Source organism: Nomia melanderi, chromosome 6 (assembly GCF_051020985.1).
Source record: "Nomia melanderi isolate GNS246 chromosome 6, iyNomMela1, whole genome shotgun sequence".
Taxonomy (NCBI): domain Eukaryota; kingdom Metazoa; phylum Arthropoda; class Insecta; order Hymenoptera; family Halictidae; genus Nomia; species Nomia melanderi.
Genome location: NC_135004.1, coordinates 5,816,089 through 5,834,407, shown reverse-complemented (window position 1 = coordinate 5,834,407; position 18,319 = coordinate 5,816,089). Strand labels below are relative to the sequence as shown.

The 18,319-nt window shown below is 45.1% G+C and overlaps 1 protein-coding gene across 2 annotated transcripts in view; it reads left to right on the top strand.

Annotated features, from left to right (window-relative positions):
• The first annotated feature begins 4,227 nt into the window (after positions 1-4,227).
• LOC116427751 (uncharacterized) overlaps positions 4,228-18,319 on the top strand; it is a 46,484-nt gene continuing 32,392 nt past the window's right edge. The window contains exons 1-2 of one of the 2 annotated variants that reach the window (XM_031978487.2): positions 4,228-4,366; positions 16,238-16,500. In XM_031978487.2, coding sequence (XP_031834347.1) covers positions 16,362-16,500 — 139 coding nt within the window. In that variant the 5' untranslated portion in view covers positions 4,228-4,366; positions 16,238-16,361. Of the gene's footprint in view, positions 4,367-14,986; positions 16,501-18,319 lie in introns of those variants that run through there. The other variant, XM_031978477.2, reaches the window with a different exon arrangement.

Below are 18,319 nucleotides of genomic sequence, written 5' to 3'. Positions count from 1 at the left end.
GTCTAATTTATTACGATTACTCATTTACCCGAATGTTCACGTTTTATTTCAATACGTCTCCGAAGTCACGCCCACGTGTTATGAAATAATCAGCACAATGGTCTCCTTGTGCACAATCTCAACAAACCGAACCGATTATCATGGAAAACAGATGTCCGTTCACACATCAGTGGTCTCAAATACGAATGGAAATTCGTGTACACGCGCCAGTGTCCCACATGGTTTTCATCGATTATCTAAACGCGACGGATTCCATGAAAACAGACCGTCGAGTCGGTAGACAGGTAAGGGAGCCAGCGATGGCAGGGGAAGTTTAGCCACACGGACCTGTTCGGACCTGTTCCGTCTCGCAGGTGCATTCGTCCGATCCAGGGCTCCGGCCTGTGGAAGAAAATAATGCCCGGGTCGACCGAGAAAAAGGACAAAGGGAAGCGAAGGCGAGTCTTTTGCGCCGTTGAAAATCACTAGCTCTCGACCGGAATACACCGGTCTGTCGCGTTGATTGCCAATCCGGACGCGTCAACTATCGTTCGTGGTCCCGATAGCAGCCGTTCTATCAGTGGCCGATCACCATCGTCTGGAACCGTTAACGCAAGCGAGTTTCGGACCAAGTATCGAGAGACGAGGTGAGAAGATTTTGTAGGTTGAATTATTTATGAAGCTAGGCCTGGTCAAATTTGATCAGCGCGCCGTAAATACCAGCGAGTATTCTACGCCGTTTAAAGATCGCGCAATAAAAAGGTTCAATTTTGAAACCGGGCCCCCTGAGCAGGACCGGTGGACAATCGAAAAATAAAAGCTGCGTCTCAATACGCGAAACGTGCCCCCGGGAACGGAGACGCCACGCTCAGTCTGTCTGGTGTCTGTCTGCCTGGCGACTGTCTGGCTCTATGCCCGTCCGTGTTGTCGCCGACTCACAGATCCGCTTTCTACTGTTTCGATTGTCGCCGGATCGCAGCAGAGGTTTCACAATTTTTTACCGACGTGCCACTGCTTAAACAGGTGATACTAAATTTTAATTTAGTAATTACCAAAATTTAATTAGTAAAATTTAATTAGTAATTACCAAATTACTAGAAAACTGATATCGAATTAAAATCTTTAGTAACATGAGTAACTAAATAGTAGTATAACTTCAGTTCTACGATACCAAACCATTTGTAACTAATTCTAATATTATTTTCCTGTGTTATGATACAACAAGTAATATTATACGAAACGCTCTAAATTCTCGTGGCGGACAACGCGTTAATAAAACATCATTTATTCTGCGAATATTCAGCGCACGCTACAACAAACCTGACGTTAATCAGAATTAACGGCAAACTAGAATACTGGATATCAAGAATTAAATCAGAATACACAGTAGACGTAAACATAATTCGCAGTACGTATCATCGCGTTCCGGTTTAATATTCAAGCGAAACTTTGTTCTCGGTGGTGTTAAAAGGTTGAAATTATAGGCGGTCGCTATTAAAAATGATTGAGCTGCGGCCGAACACGCGAGCACCGTAATGCCGGGAGATTTCTCATGCCGCAGGACAATGGATCGCGCGCGTTAGCCGCGATGCTCAATAACGTGCTTGATAAACGAGTGAATTCGGCGGTTTCCATTTAAGCGGCACGCGTGTCGCGCTCCGCCACTTCGGCTCTCTTCGTTTCCCATTTCTGGGGAAAAAAGATCCCCGGCCCCCGCGGCCCGCGTAAATTTATCGGCCAGCATTTATAACTGGCTAGAAGCGGGCCGCGTTATCGGTTTTATCGTGGCCGATGCGACCGGCCCGTCCCCCGTGAAAAATTGTCTTCTCGTTTCCTGCCCCGCTTCCTCTGCAGGACCGTCTCGCGGAACCCCGGTCGGATTAATGAGATTTTTACGGCCGGCCTGCACGAAAACGCGGCCCGCAGATCCAGCCCGATTAGAAACGCCTTATTGCGAAATTATTCGCCGGACGACTTCCGGCCGCGATTCATCCGCCCCCGATCCTCCTTGCGGCGGCGGTCTGATTGTTAACCGGCGAACAAGAAAACGGTCCGTCGGGGTCGAAGCCCTCCATTTCGTCTGAAAAGATTTTCTTGTCGAGTCGACAAAACTGTTGGTCACTTCCTCCAGAAGCTGGGAAATTGAATGATACTGCTTCCAGTGTGACAGTCAGAATCCAGTATGTCCTTGAACTTCGAATTTCAGTCGCGATACTGACATTTTGCTTGTTGTGAACTTTTATGTAGATTTAATGAAAGACACTCAGTGAGAATTACCGTGTTCCGTTTAAGTTTTCATTTTATTGAAACATAAATAGAATTTTTAACATTTGATACGTGACAATATTTCACTTAATAAACGTTTACTAAACTGTTCAGCAGCCAACACCGGCTTTCTTTGTTCCATTATTCGACGCCAGCCTCATGAGTTTCTCTTGTCCCTTCCTGTCGCTGATGTCCGCCGCGCCAATCAACAGGTTAACAGATCGTAATTGCAGGACTGTTGACGAAAATTACGGGTAACGTTGTCGTAACCTTGATACTGGAGCACGGTCCGCAAACACAAAGGATGAGCCCAGCGCGGGGAGATCGCGCGGACCCGCGAAGGTCGATGCACGTGAATTTCGTCGACGATCGCGTGACCGACCGCCGCTCGGCGGGCCGGCGTCGGTAACGAGGTTACGCGATGCACGTAAGTGCGGTAAGAGTTCGTCGTCTCCGCGTGTTCGCTTATTCGTTCCTCGGAGCATAGGTGAGTCATCGGGTTCGTTTCCTGCTGTTGTCCAACAGTCATAGTTCGTTCGAGTTAACTCGTTGCCCGGTCCGCTGGGGCCGGCCAGGGGACGGGAAGGAGGTTGAAAGGGTCCCCTGGGTTGGGACCGTGTTCCCCGGGCCTTAAAAAACGGCCCTCGGATTGGCCGGTTGCTAGGCACGAACCTGTTCTTTCGAAAAATCACGTGATTCATCTCGCTTCTGACTAACCTGCTTGATATTTCGCTGAATCCCCTCGATGCCTTTCGCCTTGATGAGTCAATGGTCGAAGATACTGGATCGTACACACAAACAATGCGACCCCCGAGTTTACCTACAACTGGGGATCCACCTGTGTTTGATACCATGCTCAGTGATAAACCAATTGACACCTCGGGGTATTATGTAAGCCGATCAGGGGGATTAAAGCGTTTTAAATACGTTCTGTTGTCGATTATTCGGCTACAAATCAATAATCGCGGCTAATGACAATCAATTTGTTTAATTCAAGAGATGAATGATCGAGGATTGGAGTTTTCTCCGACATTGAGATACTTTTCAAATGAGTCATTGGTTTGGACGCTATTATTTGACTGCTCGAAACAACGATTTACTTTGTTACCCATTAAAGGGTTGATAATGGAAGCCGAACAAGTGAGGAGTCGGAGAAGTAAATACGATCGCGATACCGTATCGTCTAAGCACACACTCCCGTTGACACGGTAGAATATCTCGGATAAGAATACGAAGTCGGGAAATATTTACATCACTATTTCCTGCGTAGTTACCGAACTTCATTTTTTCCTTGTCGCGGGCTGACCCAATAGTACAACGCGCACAATTCACCTTGTGTCTATCAGACAGTCTACAAAACGCATTATTCACGACGCGAATAAATAGCTGCGACGAGCAGTCAACAAAACATCGTCGAAGCTGAGGAACGCGCAAAATAAACCCAGACTGATGATCATGCCTCTATCAAAGTCCTCCCTGAAAAAACCGTGCGGAAGTCAACACAACGGGTCGCGTCAGCGGATTAGAGCGCGTAACACACGACGACGAGAAGAGAAAAAAATCTTGGTATCGGTTAATTATATCAAAGTGAAATTCCTTAACGATGCCATCACGTACCCCCCTCGCAATTGCGAATTCCAACTCCGCCCCACCCTCGCTGGAAGCTCGTGTCTGGCGAAATTCCCGGTTCCCTGGAAGGAAAAAGCAGATAGGTGAACCGAAAGTAGGAAAAAAATACGCATGGTGAAGCTTATCGGTTGGAAGCGACATGACTCATCGGTCTGGTATCTGCCAATGGTGGCAAAGGTGGCGATAGGTAACATCTGGATTGGCCAAGGAAGGTAGCGAGACGTCTGGCTTCGCACGACGATTGGCGGCCAACAAGCGAAGGCACGTGCCCCGCTTCGGCACAAATGCCCCTCCGCGGTGAGAGAGCTACCGATAAATCTTTCCGAGATTATGCCCAGTTCCACGGATGCAATAGTCAATTTAACAATTAGTCTGCAAGCGTGCCTGCTTTAATCCGCTTTGAAACGAAACGTAGTCTCTGACCTGTTGATACGCAATATTGGATCACCAAGTGCTCTCTTCACCTGTTTATTCCCGCCACTTCACGATTCCGGTAAGTGTACCAAGAAAACTTCTTATCGACATCGCGACACGATAAAATGACTCGCTCGCTATTCCGCGTGTTACTCGAAGCACGAACATCGATACATCATGGTCCGAAACTTTGAGATCACGTGTTGGTTCAAAACGATTGACTGAAGTAGAATTGGAGTGAAGCGTGTGGCGAAGATTTGAATCTTACTGGACCTTTCGCATATTTCATAAGCGCATGTTCATTGAATGAAATTCAAAACTTCGTTTTTTGAAAGACTCTTACGTACCGAGATAGTGACTACGTGACTAAAAGGGAACAATAATCTCGGGCGAAATCACAGTGTACACTGATGAACAAAGTGAAAAGACATAAGGAGGTTCGAATAAGTTGCGCTTCAGATCAGGTTAAAAAGGTGTGACACTTCTTCATATTATCTATAACATGACGTAGATATTTAGAAGCTATTAGGCCGAAAAATATCTTATTGTTCTATCGTTTTACTCGCCGTTGTATGATAGCTATGTGTGATTGTGTAGGATTCATAAGTGTAAATATAAGTGTAAAAAATTCTAATCTCTTCGTACCATGAAGCATGCAGTACAAAATGATCTTGAACTTTCGATCAGTAGCGTGGATCGAATGAATCAGCTTGCGGGAATCGTATTTGGGTTTCTGTAGTAGATTAGAGGGTACGTTATATGTAACGTACACAAAGATGCATGTTCGGAAACAAGTGTGCGTGCCCGGGCAACCACAAGTTGTTGTCTCGTTTTACTGTCTCAGAACATGGTCGTCTACGCACGTTGGCATCGCCTAATTGTGAATTCGCGCGCGTAACAGGAGGAAGCAGACGGAGGAAGCAGATTTCCTACGCGGCTACTAGCCAGCCGCTGCTCAAGGACCCCATCGAAATTCCGTCGACTGCTCCCAATAAAACTGCGTCACGGATATATTACGTTCAGACGCGGTCGGTCCCTCCTAGACAAGGTCGCCGGTAGGAAATCCGTTATCTGGCGGCAGACGGGGCAGGACTGTCTATTCTTTGGGGAAGAGCGGGATGGTCAAGCCGTTGCAATATTCTGCGCTCGAAGCACATCACACCAGGTTTTATCTGAAAACGATAGACCGTTTATTAGTCCTCAAGGGCAGGTTCTCGGTACACGAGGTTATCGTTAAAGGCCGCCCTGTCCCACGATTAGCCCGCTGATCATACTCTTTTTGTTCTGCCTAAACGAACCATATTCCTATCTATCGGACCTTGATGATACCTTACGTCCACCGGTTATCTGCGATTTCCGCGCGTGTACCTGCATATTACGCCCTCGCAGCTGGGAATGCATGTCCATGCACCTGCAAATGCACAGGCTTACTCACAACGCGAGCATTCGTTCCAGCTCCTCGGCTCACCTTCTCTTTTCTCTCGTTCGTCTAGTTCCCGCGTACACGCCTTCGCTTTTTTCCCCTCTTTTCCGTTTCGGTTCCTTTTTCAGTTTTTGCTTTCCTCGTTTCGTTTCGCTATTGCCCCAAAATGAGAATTGAAAACTCGACCAGAATCAAGGTCACGGGACCGTTGAAATTCGGATGGTTCGCCGTACACAAAAACTGCGACCTTGGCGCACGTCACTGCGGTTTCGTGTAGCATAATTCAGCGAACAACGGCGATCTGGATTCCGAATGCGGTCCGCATTGTGATAGAAATTTTTGGAGTAATTAGAAATCGTTGGCGACCGCGAGTTCATTACTTTAAAGAGAGTCGATAAATATTCGCACGTTTGTCCATTGGCAATTGTTAATCGCATTGACATTGTTTACTTAAAAGGTACAAGTGTACAGAATTGAGATATGATCGTATCGCAACGAGATGAACATTGAATTTGAAAGTACAATGTATGTTATCTCTTATCTATAACGGCAATGAAAATTGTTGTATCAATCGCTACTCAAGGTGAACGCTTAAGATAATGAACTTACTTTATATAGTAACTAATTCAAACGTATATTTATCGATAGTATTTTATAATATATTAAGTAGTACTATTTCTGCGTAAGAGATTAGATATACTCGACGCAAAGTCTCCTATAAATTAAGCAGTCGTGTGATTTCACGCCGCGTTTGCTCCGACTGTACCGACGAAAAACTGGTATCTTGAACGGATCGGTTCGCCACCAAAACAGACTGTGCGCAGAAAGTTCGGTCGCCGCGCGACCGATGACGCCGCGGCCAATGTTTTGTCCCGAACTGAGCTGCGAAAGCCACACGTAAAGAGAGATGGACAAGCAGATTTTGCGGTCTGAGTCTAAGCTGTGGCCACCTCATTATCATATCTGTAAACACCCTCGCGGGCGCTCCGTTTTCCGTTTTTCGATCTATGATCCTGCCGCGTTTTCCAAGTGGTTTAACGCGTCCTTCGAAGCTGCGATTGATATAATTGCTTCCCCGAAAAGAGAGCGATCCGTTTCCAAGTAGCAACACACTTACTTGCTTTGGTTCGTCTTATGCGAGCTTTACGAAGCGTTCGACCGTGACGAGTTTACGTCGACCGTCGCGTCGCAGGGAAATTGATATCGTGAACTGAAGCCAGCCGACTGGGGATGAGCGATAAGTTTTAGCTCGAAAATAATAGTGAATACACGTGACTTCGACGTAAGGAACATGATAACTTCGCAGAAAGTTTCAGGAACATCTTGCGGTTTTAGTGTACCAGAATGAATTCGCGAGAAGTTTGTGGTAAACGAGAATATATGTGTATACCAGGATCCTCAAGGTTAATATAAAAAGAAATTGAATTTCGTAGGAGATACTTAAAATTTTTTTTGTTTCAACGGTAGCTAAGAAGATTGAACTAAAATATCTCCACGGGAGTATACACCATAAGGTAAACGTTCTCTATAGATAACAGCCTGGCTACCGGGCTTTACTCACACTTGTACAGATTAGTAACAAAGGGAGAACCTGTCTTAACCAGTAAGACCCGCATTCTTTCGTGAACCAGACTTTTCAACTCTCATCGATAGTCCCAACTGTCGACCGATTCCCCAGCTCCGCGCAAGAAAAATAAATTAGACCTTGAATAAGTACCAACGTATCAGCGATCCACGATTTCGGAACGTTGGTACGCGTGGAAAAAAACGTTGGTCATCCCTCAAAATCATGGAGGAACGATTTCCACTGACATTGAGGTCAACTTATCGAGAAATCCCATCGCGTTACGTGTGCATTGTAAGAGTACACGTGTCTCGCGCGGTGTTTCGTGACTGACTCGTTGCACTTCTTGGAACGTTGGCTCTTTCACCGCGACCACTTAGTACACACTCGGCTGACGGTTTCGGGATTACAAAATGGCCGCGTATTAGTTGTATTCCTCGGGACTCGCGCGACCTACCTATAAATCGTTGCGCGCCGGAGTGGGTCCGACGCGTTCCGAGACGTTCGCTCGTATCGTTATCGCTTTCTCCTCTTTCTGCCTCGCTTCCTCCCTTTCCATTTCTCTGTCCGTCCCTCTTCTCCCTCGTATTGCGGTTATCAGCGATAAGGGGAAACGTATTTGTTTGCAGACAGTCGTGCAATCTAAGTGCACTTGCTCGTAAAAAAAGGGTGGCGGGGGGAGGAGGCGAGGAAAGGAATATGTAATTAGAGTTCGACACACATAGTGATTACGTCTTCGCAAACCTCTGACTTTGCTTTCTTCGATCTGGATCTTCGATAAGCTGTGCTGGGTTCGATAATGATAATTACACTCGGTCGATTTGTTCCTGTTCGACGATAGAGGGCTGATTCGACAACGGGAAAAAGCGACGGGTTTATTGCCGTTTGCACAAGATACGGGCAGAGATCGATCGTTTCCGGTTACGTTTACACGAGATGTTTCGTCCGGCCGGCTTGCGAATTCTCGGACGAACTAGCAGCAGCATCGCGTCGGACACCGTTATAACACGCTCGCGACAATATCGCCGATAAACTGCGACAGTATCGAAGGGAAAGGAGAGATGCACAATCAGAGAAGCTCGAGTGAAAATCAACCAAGTGCAAAAAATACATGCACACAGTTTTCCGGTTATTATTAGATCGCGCGGCATGGCCAATAAATTTAGTTCGATGAACTGGCGGAACGAGCGAATACACTGCTGCTGCCGATGAAAATGATAAGAAATGCAATTTGTAACATTAACGCGATAAGTGAGTCATCTGTCGACTGTGATTCTCAACCTCACAGTTTTTTTCCTTCGTTCACCTTGCGTCGTGAGTGACACAGGTTGATTGAAAATTGAACCGTCAACAGGGGCCGACGGAATAACTCGTATTATGTGTTCATTGGAATACTTACTTTCTTATTTTTTTATTTATCAAATAGTTAGTGGAGTTACTTGCACTGTATTGCATGTATGTTTATTATAATATTATTCGTTTGAAATTGTTATTTACTTTTGACGGGGTCTAGATTAATTTCATATTGTACAATTATGTTTTACTACATTTCTGCACAGAGTACGTCGTTTGTATGAAGTATTATTCCTGCAAGGTAATAAACTGCAACAATGTTTAATTGTCCATTTGTCTCCGCCATGTTGAAGAGAAGAAAGCGTTTGCTGACTAGCACGAGAATTTAAAGTAAACGCAAAAAGGCTCGGAAGGTAAATGAACTGGGAGCTGTTTCTTGCATGATGTTGCGGAGTTCTACGTATCAAGTGTAATGGCAGAAAGAATTAATAACTGGGAAAATAAGGGTTTATCGCGTATACTAATCATTTTCTTAATCACTCCTTAATACACAAAAAATATAAACATACACACACATACAAGCACACACACACCACATTGACATACAAAGTTGACTTTCCTCTACGGTAAACCTGTTTGAACACTTTTCACTTTTCTTTGGCTTTCAACTAAAAAGAAAAGCCTATATTCTGTAAAAATTACATTGAAAAAAACATGACGTGATGTAGCTTACAGGAATAAATGAAAAGAAACAAACTTTCAACGAAGTGGCAGTTAATCGGTTAAACTGATTTAACTTACAATGAATAAAATTTGCATAATTCGTAAAACAATTCAATGATCGATTTCCACGCGTAAATCCAAGAGAAAACTCGGTACGAAGTTTGCCCAGATCATCCTTGACTTTCCACGGCTGCGTTCCTCGTCACGATTCCGCCCGCAGCTTTTATTCGCAACCTTGCACGGCGGACGGTCAATTGTTCATGAACAACGGCAACAGTGCATCCGTGAATGCAGCAAGGGACGACGAAACGCGTTCGCACTTGTTCACGGTGGACGCGTGTCGCGCGACTAACACGAGCGATAACGCTCTTTCCCGCCGCGATAATTGCCCAGATAATTAAGGCGCTTCGTCAATCGAGGAAGACCTTAAATTTACGGTCTTCCTACGTCTCTGGCGTATTGTCAGGGTTAAACGGTCGCGAATTAAAATCCTGTCGTCGCAATTTGTTGGCAGTTATATTACAGCATATCTACGTGTATAATAATAAATATTTTTCGACGAAGGGTACGTATAGGTTAATGAAGGCGAAATATAAGGTGTTTACGCAAGCTTCTATAATAATATGATAGAGCACACGTGTGCGAACATATGCATCTGCACACTTATTCAGCTGTTTGTATTATGCTTGTTAAAAAGTAAATATCGATAAACTTGATTCTCGAAGTCATCCAAAGATGTTCTATGAAACCTGCCAATCTGAATTAATTTCATCTCAAATTGCGTTATTAGCATCGTCTCGGTGTCAACTTCTTATCAACATCTTATTGATACATATCGTATCTGTTTCGCAATACACGCATTCATATGTTTTGTCCGTTTTAATTCGTTTATCTGAGAGATCGGTAATATTCAGAAAAAGTGATGACGTGATACGGGAATTTTATATTCGGTAATCGGTGAGTAAAATATTCGAATCATTGTGCGTTTTGAAATTATCGAGCGTTATTCCGACCTTCAACACGCTGGCCTAGATAATATCGCTAGTCGATGCGTCGGTCTTACATACTAAACTCCGGTACTCCAAACCGAAGGGATCTTTAATAGAAAGAAAGAAAAAAGACAGTTTTTCTTTCACAGAGGTACGACAAAAGAGATTCATAATTTCGGATCGGCCAAGCCTTTAAAATACACTCGAGAATAATATCGTATACAAGAGTTCCTTTCCTAACACATTTCTGAATGCCGTGAGCGAAACGGTGCGAGAATCACGAGCAGGTTCGCCTCGGAACGAAATTTTTCCCTCGATTTCACATCGACAAAAGGGACTCGTCCCGTGAACCTTCCACGAAAGCGATGTGTCCTGCCTGTAGAACATCCTCCTTGACAGGTTCCTAGTGCTCGGTAGCGACGCACGGAACAAGAACGACGGGGCTCCGAAGTGAAATTTCGTCTTCAATTTTCGACCGTCCGCGGGGACCGTTTTCTCGTTCGAAACGCCTTAAAGTTCGAGTCATAAAACGTTGCCACGTGTTATCCGTTGATGGAGCGGGATCGTCGCGACGGTCATACGAGCTGGAAACAAAAGTGGCGCAGGTTCCTGGACCGGTGACCAGCGTGTCCGCCTACGCGAGGACGCTGGTCGTTCTAAAAATATACAATCCGGTCCGCGCATACGGTGCTACCGGTTTTAAATCTCGCAGCTACCGTCCAGGAACCGATTCAATACTTTCCGCCGAAATAAAAGGAGCGGAGTCAGACTGCCGCGAGGACAAGGGAAGAAGAACGATAGGGGTGCTCGACCGGGACGCTCTCGCTCAGTCCCTCTGAACTCGAACAGCCAGTTGCGTTCAGGAACGTCGGCGCGAATTGCTATCGACGGGACTCAACGGGAAGACGATCGTTAAAACGACGGTTGCAGATGCCGCGCGATTCACGGAACGATTATGATTTTTCTGTTCAATCGGACGAAACGAGATATGTCGAAGGGAGTCGCGAGCGAGTACTGGGTTTGCGGAGATAACGTCGAGAGCAGGGAATAGATTTTAAATAGAGTTACAACTGTTCGGCAGTGTTTATCGCTAATTTTCGTTTAGCCCACGATGAGTAGATCACACCCATAAAGCGGTTCTTCTAAAATAATCATCTATAGTGGACGTTCGATAAACTGTACGGTTACTCTTTCTAAGAGATAAGATAAGCGTGCAAGTTTCCTTATAAAACGAAAGAAGATAACCGAAATATTTAGTTGACTTTCAATCCGTCGAAGAACAAGCAGATACGACGGTAGAACTTGTTTGGATAAAAAGACAGCAACTGACACAATCGTTACACGTAAGTTACAGCTACATACAGCTGTGTAAGTCATGTGTATTGTGTAATATAACTACTTTAAGCCGAACCGAGGAATTCGAATTGTTAATTACGTCCGAGCGATAATTGGAAGTCGGTAGTATTTCATCACCCGTCAGAATACAGTGATCGCCGTTACGTATCACGTGTCTGTAACACCGTAGTTGAGCAAAACTCTTCCATTAAAAAAAAATATTCAGAGAACGTGACTTCCATTTTAATTTTCTTTTTTTTTATATTAATAACCGTTGCCGTTTCCCGTCCATCGATCACCGTTCGGATGCAAGATTGCAAAGAGAAAAGGAGTCCGAGGAGGATCGCCGTAGAAAAGAACGCAGAAGAAGCGCGACGCGGAGGTAAAGCTCGGTAGCCGGGCATTACCAACTAATTAAGATCCCAATAAAATCTAATCGGCGCGGCAGCTATAAATCACCGCAGTCGGATGGCTTGTGATGCGGAAAAGTAGTTTGGCGAGCGCTGCGTATCGACATTTCGAGTTCGATCGATTAATATCTTTCGCGTCCTCGCGGGTGAATTTGATTAACGGCATCAAGTGCGTTCGACTAGGCTGTTGCACGCGCGCGAAATTGCCGGTCGCTGTCTACCTGCTGCTCTAACTCGCATTAAGCATCGATCTGTTCATATCGATGTGCCGTTCTCCGCCGGGACGGATCCGATCGACTCCAGTTTCTATCGTCGGTAATGTCATCTCCCTGTAACGTCATCCCCGACACGACCGCCGCGGATTCACCTGGCCTTTAACTCTCTCATCAGATATCCGATGACAATGTCTCGCCGCGCCGTTCTCGCCATTAATCTATTCTCCTCTCGCTTTGTCGTCAACCTGCCCCCAGTGAATGCAGATAGTCCCTCGATCGTTCGAGTGACTCGCTCAGCATCGCTGAATCAACGCCGAGCAACTCCGATACCGTGTTTATGTGTTTCACGCGTTCCTCGGATTCATTCGCCGGCCATTTGCAAGTATAAACGCTAAGGGTGGACTGATCGGGGGGACGTTGTTCAATTTCACCAGATCATAGTTTTGTGCTGGACGATCGGAGTACTGTTGTTTCTGAGAAGTTCTTAACAGTTGGTCAGTGGTCGTTTATGCAAATTGAAACCTTAGCAAGCTGTGCTTTGTCAGATGATAAGCGGATGAAGAAATCGTGTAACCTATTCGCTATGTTTATAATGTATAGTATACAATAAATAATTTAAAGATTGATAGCTAGCCGGGAAATATTGTTATAAGCGACTTTTTTCCGAAACACTCGACAATGGACAATGGAATCTTGAATGTGGTTGTTCTGACAATTTGTATAAGAGAATAGAAGTTCTTCAACACAATGCGAATAATTCCAAGTTGATTGAATAGATTCGTTTTGTTTAACCTTCTTTTATAGTTTCGCATGCGACGAGATGCCAAGGAAAACGATAAGATCCAAATGAAAGTTTACGGCCGTCGGTGTAAAATATTCCATCATATGGGTTTTCGATCTTTCTTCTCCAATTTTTTCGAAATCCCATTGTGCCCCTACAGGGTAATAACACCAATATTTATTTATGTGATTGCATTGTACGGCCAGTAGCAAGCGCATCGATGCATCGTATGCATTGTGAATCAGCGCTCGCAGTAGGCGCACATTGTGTTCTTGTTTCTCTGCCTGTTTACCCATTCATTGGTCGCATAAAAAATTGTCACTTAGCCAAGTATTGCGATCCCATGAACATCGTTTGCATCCCCGGGAATTACTGCGAAATTAAACGTCGTCACGTGTCCCGCTTTATTCAAACGGGTCGGGCGCGCGCGAATATTTTCGTACCCGTTTGCGCCGAGTAAATTAATGCGAATCCTTAGCACCGTTTTTAGTAGCCGTGAGGTTTATAAGCGTTTCTCAAAACAATGATAAAAATCGCGAATCGCCTCTTGTCCGTTGTCCCGATCACGGAAATGTACACGACACTCTCACATTACTAACTATGTAAGGTAATCAGGTAACCGGGTAGGTACAAGCTTGCAATATCTAATTAAAAATTTTCTATGTTCCAGTTGGAAAATCGTAAAACTGTTTTGGATCATCATTGTTTGGATCATATTATACTGACTAACATTAGTATGAAAAAGTTTTATAAAAGTTTCGAATATCAAGTTTTTAATTATATTTATATACTTCTTCGAAAAGAATTTATATGACCATTAAAGAGGATTATTTGATTACGCCTTAATTATTTACTAATTGAAATTAATGTACCCCTTTTTTATGATTCTAATGATATTTTCATACACTTGATTAATCCGAGCTGGAAAGCTTGGATTAATAGCCCGGTTATCGAATATAAAAATTTTTAAAAATTTTACTTGTCGACATAAAAGTGTGGAGACTGGCGAGGACGTTTTGGAGTTGATAATAATTCCGGTTCTTAAAAATCGCGTATCCGCGCAACTTCAACTACCTACCCCCGTGGAGTTGCTCGCAGAAACTACGCAGTTACGCTCGGGTGTCGTTCCGTCGTGTCGTACGCGCCTCTACAAACCGCCTCGGAGTGCATGCAAGCGTGGCGTGCATTTGTGTGGGTTCCCTCTCACTCTCTCTCTTCTGTCGAGATCTCATTGCTACATGCTACACGATTCGCTCTATTCCTCCGTAAGCGGTTTACATTAGCCACTTAGAAAGAACCTTTTCTTGTAAATCTTTTTTCCCCCATCAATGACGAAAAATATATTTAACAAGAACTTCTATTAAAACAAGAAATGTTTGAAAAAGAATGAACTTTCAAGAAATTCTTTCCTTCACAAGAACACTCTATTCTCTTTTTCAAATAAACTTCTCTAATGTTCGTTATCTTAATTTTTTCAAATACACCTTTTAAACAGTCAGTTCAATCATCGCGATGCACAGTACGATATTCTTTTGCAATTTGCAACAAAATCACCCGTAACATATATGCGTAAATATAGAAGAAAAAATTCAATTGTTCCATCGACACGTAATCGAAGCCACCCGTCGCCCGTTTACAAAAGTTTTGATTTCCATTACATCTTTTTACCCCACTTGACCCCAAACCGGTAAATTTACAACGCTGCGACCACGCGCAAGCACAGGGAAAACACACGCTCGCGCGGCGCTCACGCACGTTCACCCGTCCCCCCACCCGACCGGACTCTTTCTTTCCTCCCTTTCTTCGCATCGTACGAGTCCCGTGTGCGCGCGCATCGTTCCCCCACTGCGCCCGGCGAACCGGCCGCGCGATGCCGTGAGTTGGTGGGGGTAGAGTCTGTTGCCGCTACGAACGTGCGCGCCGTGTGCTCGGAACCGAAAGCACAGAATCATTACCACGCCAGACCTCGAGGAGTGTAGACGTGTTTCTCGTTATACCTCAGCTCAGTCGAGAGTTCTCGTGTTGCTTTTTTTTACTTTCTTACCTTGCGCCCAGCACGCGTGTGATAGTCGTGCCAAAGAGAAAGAGAGAGCGGACAGTCGAGAGACGACGCAACGTGATTTGTTTCTACGGCTTTGTCGACCGTCTGCGTGACAACCAACAACGACAACAATAGCAATACATACATACGCACGTTTATACGACCGAAACGGGAGGAAACGCGGCAAACGAGATCCATCCCGCTGGTTTTTCATCCGATCGCGGTTCAAGTTACGTTTTGTGCGGCTCCGCGCGAGTGGCAATCGGAGTCGGACTCTTCCCGAGTGCATCAGTGTGTCGTGCTGCTGCGTACCGCGAGGACATTGAACTCTCTGTGTCGTATCCTGCGGGACGTACTCGAACTGTCATCCCCCGGTGCTCCCGTTCGAAGGACTGTCGAGACAATCCGACGATACGCAATCTCAATCGTAAAAAATTGTATACAAATTACGGGAACAGTCTGCGTCAGTAAGACTGACACGTGAGTAGAGTTTGAAAAAAAAAAGACAAACGGAACGGAAAAAACAACGATACTTCGTCTGTTACTCGATCTCCGTGACTTTACCATAGAATCGTTGATCGAGCTCGACAAATTCAGCCTGCATACAGCACCTATGGAAAGTGATCCATACGAGGATCCACCTTACAGGCGCTGCAGACGACGCGATTGAGAGAGACGCGGACAGAGAGAGCTGAGACAGACGGAGTTTGAGAGGCGGTTGTCGTGACGGGATCATCCGCGTCCCAGTTTTCCTCCCGGTTGAAATTACCGCGGTGTATCGCGGGCCACGTGCGTTTTATACGGACAATCCGTGGCGGCCGATAGAGCTAGTCGGGTAGTCTCGGCGACGGAACATTGGAGCGTGCGCTGTGCGAAAGTCACGTGTGTGCCGCCGAAATACGAAAATACGTCACGCGGTCCCCCGGACCAGATACCCGTGCGGCAGCGCGCGCGCGAGAGATCCTTGACTCTTTGTTTTCCTTCTTCCGTTGCACGATCCATTCGCCCCTTCTCCGAAGGGAGGAGAGAGTCGCCGAGAAAGAAGGTGATACCCCGAAAGGTCGTTGTTTCCGTTTTGTGCGTGTTCGCCGAGCGAGGGGTCGGTCGGAGAAAAGAAATATAACAAGTAAAGTGGTTAGTGCGTTGATCCACGGACATATATTGGTTCGATTGCAGTGGCCTTCCGCTTGAAATAAGAAAACAAACGAGAGAACAACGAAAAGAGCACGAGAAGCAAGGAGGAGGACAAGCGCACGTTCAGAGTGAAGGACCAGAGCAGCGCACCTGCCGTCACCGAGAAATGGCGATCCCGTTCTCTTTGCCGTCCGACGACGACGCGGAGGCCCAGGGACAGCAGCTGGAGCAATTGATGCTCGATCTGTACGCCGCCCTGCAACAGGTCCTCCGGAGCAGGACCGCCCAGCATCCGTCGCGAAATCGTGAGTTCTACGATTTTTTAAGATTCGTACACACCTGCCTCGGCGCTATCCTACATGTCCTTGCACGGCTGTTGAACTACCCGACGCGGCGAATGACTTGCCCGTTTCGTCAGACCAGGGCTCCTCGGGAAAACGAGCCGGGCTAGTCAAGTCAAGTAGTAGAAAACGTCCTGTGTACCGTCCAATTTTTCACGCTGATCTTTCTCCATTTTTGTGCTAATCGTTCTCACTGCCGCGACTTGAGACGATCTTACCATGACCCTTGGTCTCGACGAATTTCCAGAAAAATACACCAAAAAGAGACGACATGGGAGTTAGCTGTACGATTGCATGAGAGCACGATGACACCTACAGACACCCTCTTGCTTATCCTCCGTGAGGACTGGTAGCGGGCACCGACTCTGGTGATACGTAGTCACGGAATCGTAGTCACACTAACCCTATCTCGTGCTATGCAGCCCTACGCGAGGCTCGGCCGAGTCATCGAATACGGAATTGCGTTTTCTCGTGACATGACATCGCGTCTAAGAGTCGCGTATTTTAGTTCGATAATGACTCGGGCAGAATCGTGCATCGAAACCTTTGATATCTCAACCGTACTGGAATAATCAATCTTTTTAGCGTTGATTATAACTTGCGTAAATTGAAGTCACGTTTTTTTTACTCATAATTTAATTACTCTGTAAATATATGAAACGTACACGCGCGATAATGACTGGGTCCTACATGCGACTGCTCTTGAAAGATCTTCCACTTTTCTCATCTATTGGTACTAGTCCTGTTTCTTTGATAGATAGATCCCGGGAAGATTGTAAATTTCGTCAATGTTATACATTGGGGAAATGTCGAACGCCTACTGTTGTCTTTTTATTCTTTTGTAATTTATACACTTATTTATTCATATAATTTATTGTTCCGTTGCACGCTCTTACTATATCTCTTACTTTCTGTCTCTTTTTCTATTTCTATTTTTTTACCTGTACTTTGTAACACGATACGTAAATTGACTGAATAAACTGTGAATACGTTAAAAATTCTCTCTCGTCATCACATTGATTTCCACTTTTCCCGCTCGGGAAACGCGTGCTCCGGTTGCACGCGCAACAACGTGCTGTATCGACTAGGAGTGCAACACGTGGTTGTCGCGCGCAACAACGCGGCCCGCTTTTAGCGCGCTCCGCAAATTCTTGATACAGTTCCGATGGGACACTCTTTGGAATGTCTGTTCATGGAGGATCTCGGGGGTACACTTCGAAAAATAGTAAGTCCTCCGATTCTTTAACCCTTCTCCTGGCCAAAAGTGTTCGATCAAAATGGTGTACGTAGATTGCTAAATGTAATTCTTTATACATATATAGAAAACAGTTCACAATATTGCATGTGCAACGAAGAAGCAGAAAAAAAAGTTTAACGGTAAAGTCGACTGAAAAATTTCTTCTATATCTAAAGGTGATTAAAGTTTTCCATTATTCGCTGTTCGATCTTCGTATTTTGTACTTTAGAACGACACCAATATTCATAGACATTATTATTAAAATCATTCTTACAATCAATAATGTCTTTGATCGAATAACTTTCGCCAGGAGTAGTTCAGTAGAACTCCATTTATCTGAAGTCTTACCCAGATAGTAAATTCGTTCAGATATACAATTAGACTTATAACCAGATTTCTGTGACAAAATTACTTCAAAGTCAGTTTCGTTGCTCAAACACAGTGATTCACATTATTCAGGCTATGGACTTTCCAGCCATGATCAGAGTTACCAGTATTATACTTCATGTTTCGACTGTCCCAGCTGTTTTCCTGTCTTCCTAAACT